General features: G+C 57.4%; 1 protein-coding gene across 1 annotated transcript; it reads right to left on the bottom strand.

The window, feature by feature from the left end:
- Nucleotides 1-14: 14 nt before the first annotated feature.
- Nucleotides 15-2002, bottom strand: DACRYDRAFT_112748 (uncharacterized protein; the record flags this gene model as incomplete). The annotated part of the gene is made up of 3 exons (XM_040769497.1): nt 15-433; nt 485-964; nt 1013-2002. Coding segments are annotated over 3 exons (1889 nt in total), but the record flags the coding sequence as incomplete, so codon positions are not given.
- Between the last annotated feature and the right edge of the window lie 108 nt (nt 2003-2110).

Genomic DNA, 2110 nt, shown 5'->3' on the forward strand with positions numbered 1-2110 from the left:
TCGGTCATGCGAACATGCCATGTTTCTCCCAGTAGCCCAACCAAAGCTGGACGTCCTCTTGGCCCAACACCTTCGATCCTCTCAGCGTTTCGCTCACTTCCACGGCCTTGTTCGTTTGCAGGTCTGGCATGCCCATCGCCTCCTTCGGCTTGTACTTGCCCTGCTTCGTGTTCTCTTCCAGAGCCTTGTATCCCCGACCGAAGAAATCCATCAACTTGATGGCCGGATTACTCTCCGCAGCCTGTGGACCGCCCGTAGTCGCTGCCTTCTCCAGCATGCTGTACCATTCTCCAAAAGGTACAACAGGGACCTTGAGGATTTTCGACATATGGCTCGCGATGTAGTCCCATTTCGTGGGGTGAGGGTGCACAAGATGCAGGTAACGATAACTCGTCTCGGAATCGGCGTCAACGTTGTGCAGGCCGTCCACGATCTTCCCAAACGAGTCAGCATTTGTTCAGTCAGGGTCATAAGACAGGCTCACAGCCTTAGCAGCGCAATCAGTCGGCAACCAGCTCACGTCTCCTCCTGGGAAACTAGGTAGAGCACCCATAACCTGTCCACCCTTGGCAATAATAGGCACCCAGTCGGTCGTGTTCCACGCGCCATTCTGGGTCGATCCCGCCAACTGGCCCACGCGCCAGATCGTAGCCTGCACACCGCGTTGCTGAGCAGCGGCAACCATGACCCGTTCAGCGACCCACTTGCTCTCGCCATACCCATTGCCAAGCGCGACGGACGGGTCGTCAATGGCGTTCTCTGGGACGGCCCGAGGCTCGCGCCAGTTCTGCAGTGTACCAATAGACGAGGTGAAGATGACCTGAGCGGGAGTTGGGGCCTTGACAGAGAGAGCAAGGTCCACGAGATGCCGAGTAGACTTGACGTGCGATTCAAAGGAGGAGAGGGAAAGGTTAAAGTCAAGCCTCCATGCATTATGGATAACAGCAGTCACCGTATTGCGGATCTGTTATGTCGACTTGAGCTTGAGACCGGTCAGGGTCAATGAACATACCTCTCCCAGTGTCATAGCATCCAGACCGAGGTCAGGCTTGTTGGTATCGGCCTCGAGGAGATGAAGCTTAGGCGAGATCAGCAGCTTCCTCTCCACGCCACGGTCCACAAACGCCAAGCGCTGCCTCGCAGGCAGCCCCTTCTCACTGCTGGGCCTGTTGATCGCATACACACGAGAAACGCGGAAGTCCTCCAACAGTTCTTGGAGGAGGTACGTGCCCAGAGTTCCAGTAGTGCCTGTGATGAGCACGACCTCGCCGTCGATGGAGCGCGTGCCAGGCCTGTGGATCGGGAAGTCCCGCGTGTGCTTGTCGATCATCCCGAGCATAGCTTCAATCGCGGCAGCAGTATCGGCAGCAGCGTCATTCTCCGCTCCGAGCCCACCGACGGACTTCATCATGTACGCCGCTAGGCGACGAATGGACGGGAAAGCGAAGACCAAATTCTGGGGAACGGAGACAGCAGCGATGTCCGACTTTCCCTCCGGCTTGGGCGCATCCCGCAGAGCATTCGTGATAGCCGCACGGATGTACGTCGCTTGGAGACTGTCGCATCCCTGTTCGAACAAGTCGCGGTTCTCGTCCACTGCAGGAACGTCCTTCTTGTCCGACCGCATGACGCCGTTGACGACGCGGATGACGAATTCGTACAGTGCTGGCTCGTCCCATGTCGTAGGTGGCTGGGCCCATACAGCCTTAGTAGGGAGCTCGGCAGCAGCGTAGATCGCCTCGATCTCCTGCTCGTACTGCTGCAAGCAGGCGTTGCGGGAAACAGTGCCCTTCGCAGTCCTGATCAAAGGCTTCTTCTTCGTACCGCTCACAAGGATGAACTCCTTAAAGATGCGCGAGTGCTGCGGTGCGAACGCGTTCGCTTTCTCGATGTCGGGCCAGATGAGGTTGCGGAAGTTGGCGAGATCTTCCTCCGTTTTGATAGAGACGGTCTCGACGGGCTCGACGATCAGCCCGACCTGGGTACGCGCACGGCCAAACATGACCGCCGCGCGGACATAGATGTTGCTGTTGATGATGTTCTCTGTAAATGCATATAACGTCAGTACTCCGTGATTACTGCGGAGGGCGGACGAACCAATAGGCCCGGG

Source organism: Dacryopinax primogenitus, assembly GCF_000292625.1.
Source record: "Dacryopinax primogenitus strain DJM-731 SS1 chromosome Unknown DACRYscaffold_93, whole genome shotgun sequence".
NCBI lineage: Eukaryota > Fungi > Basidiomycota > Dacrymycetes > Dacrymycetales > Dacrymycetaceae > Dacryopinax > Dacryopinax primogenitus.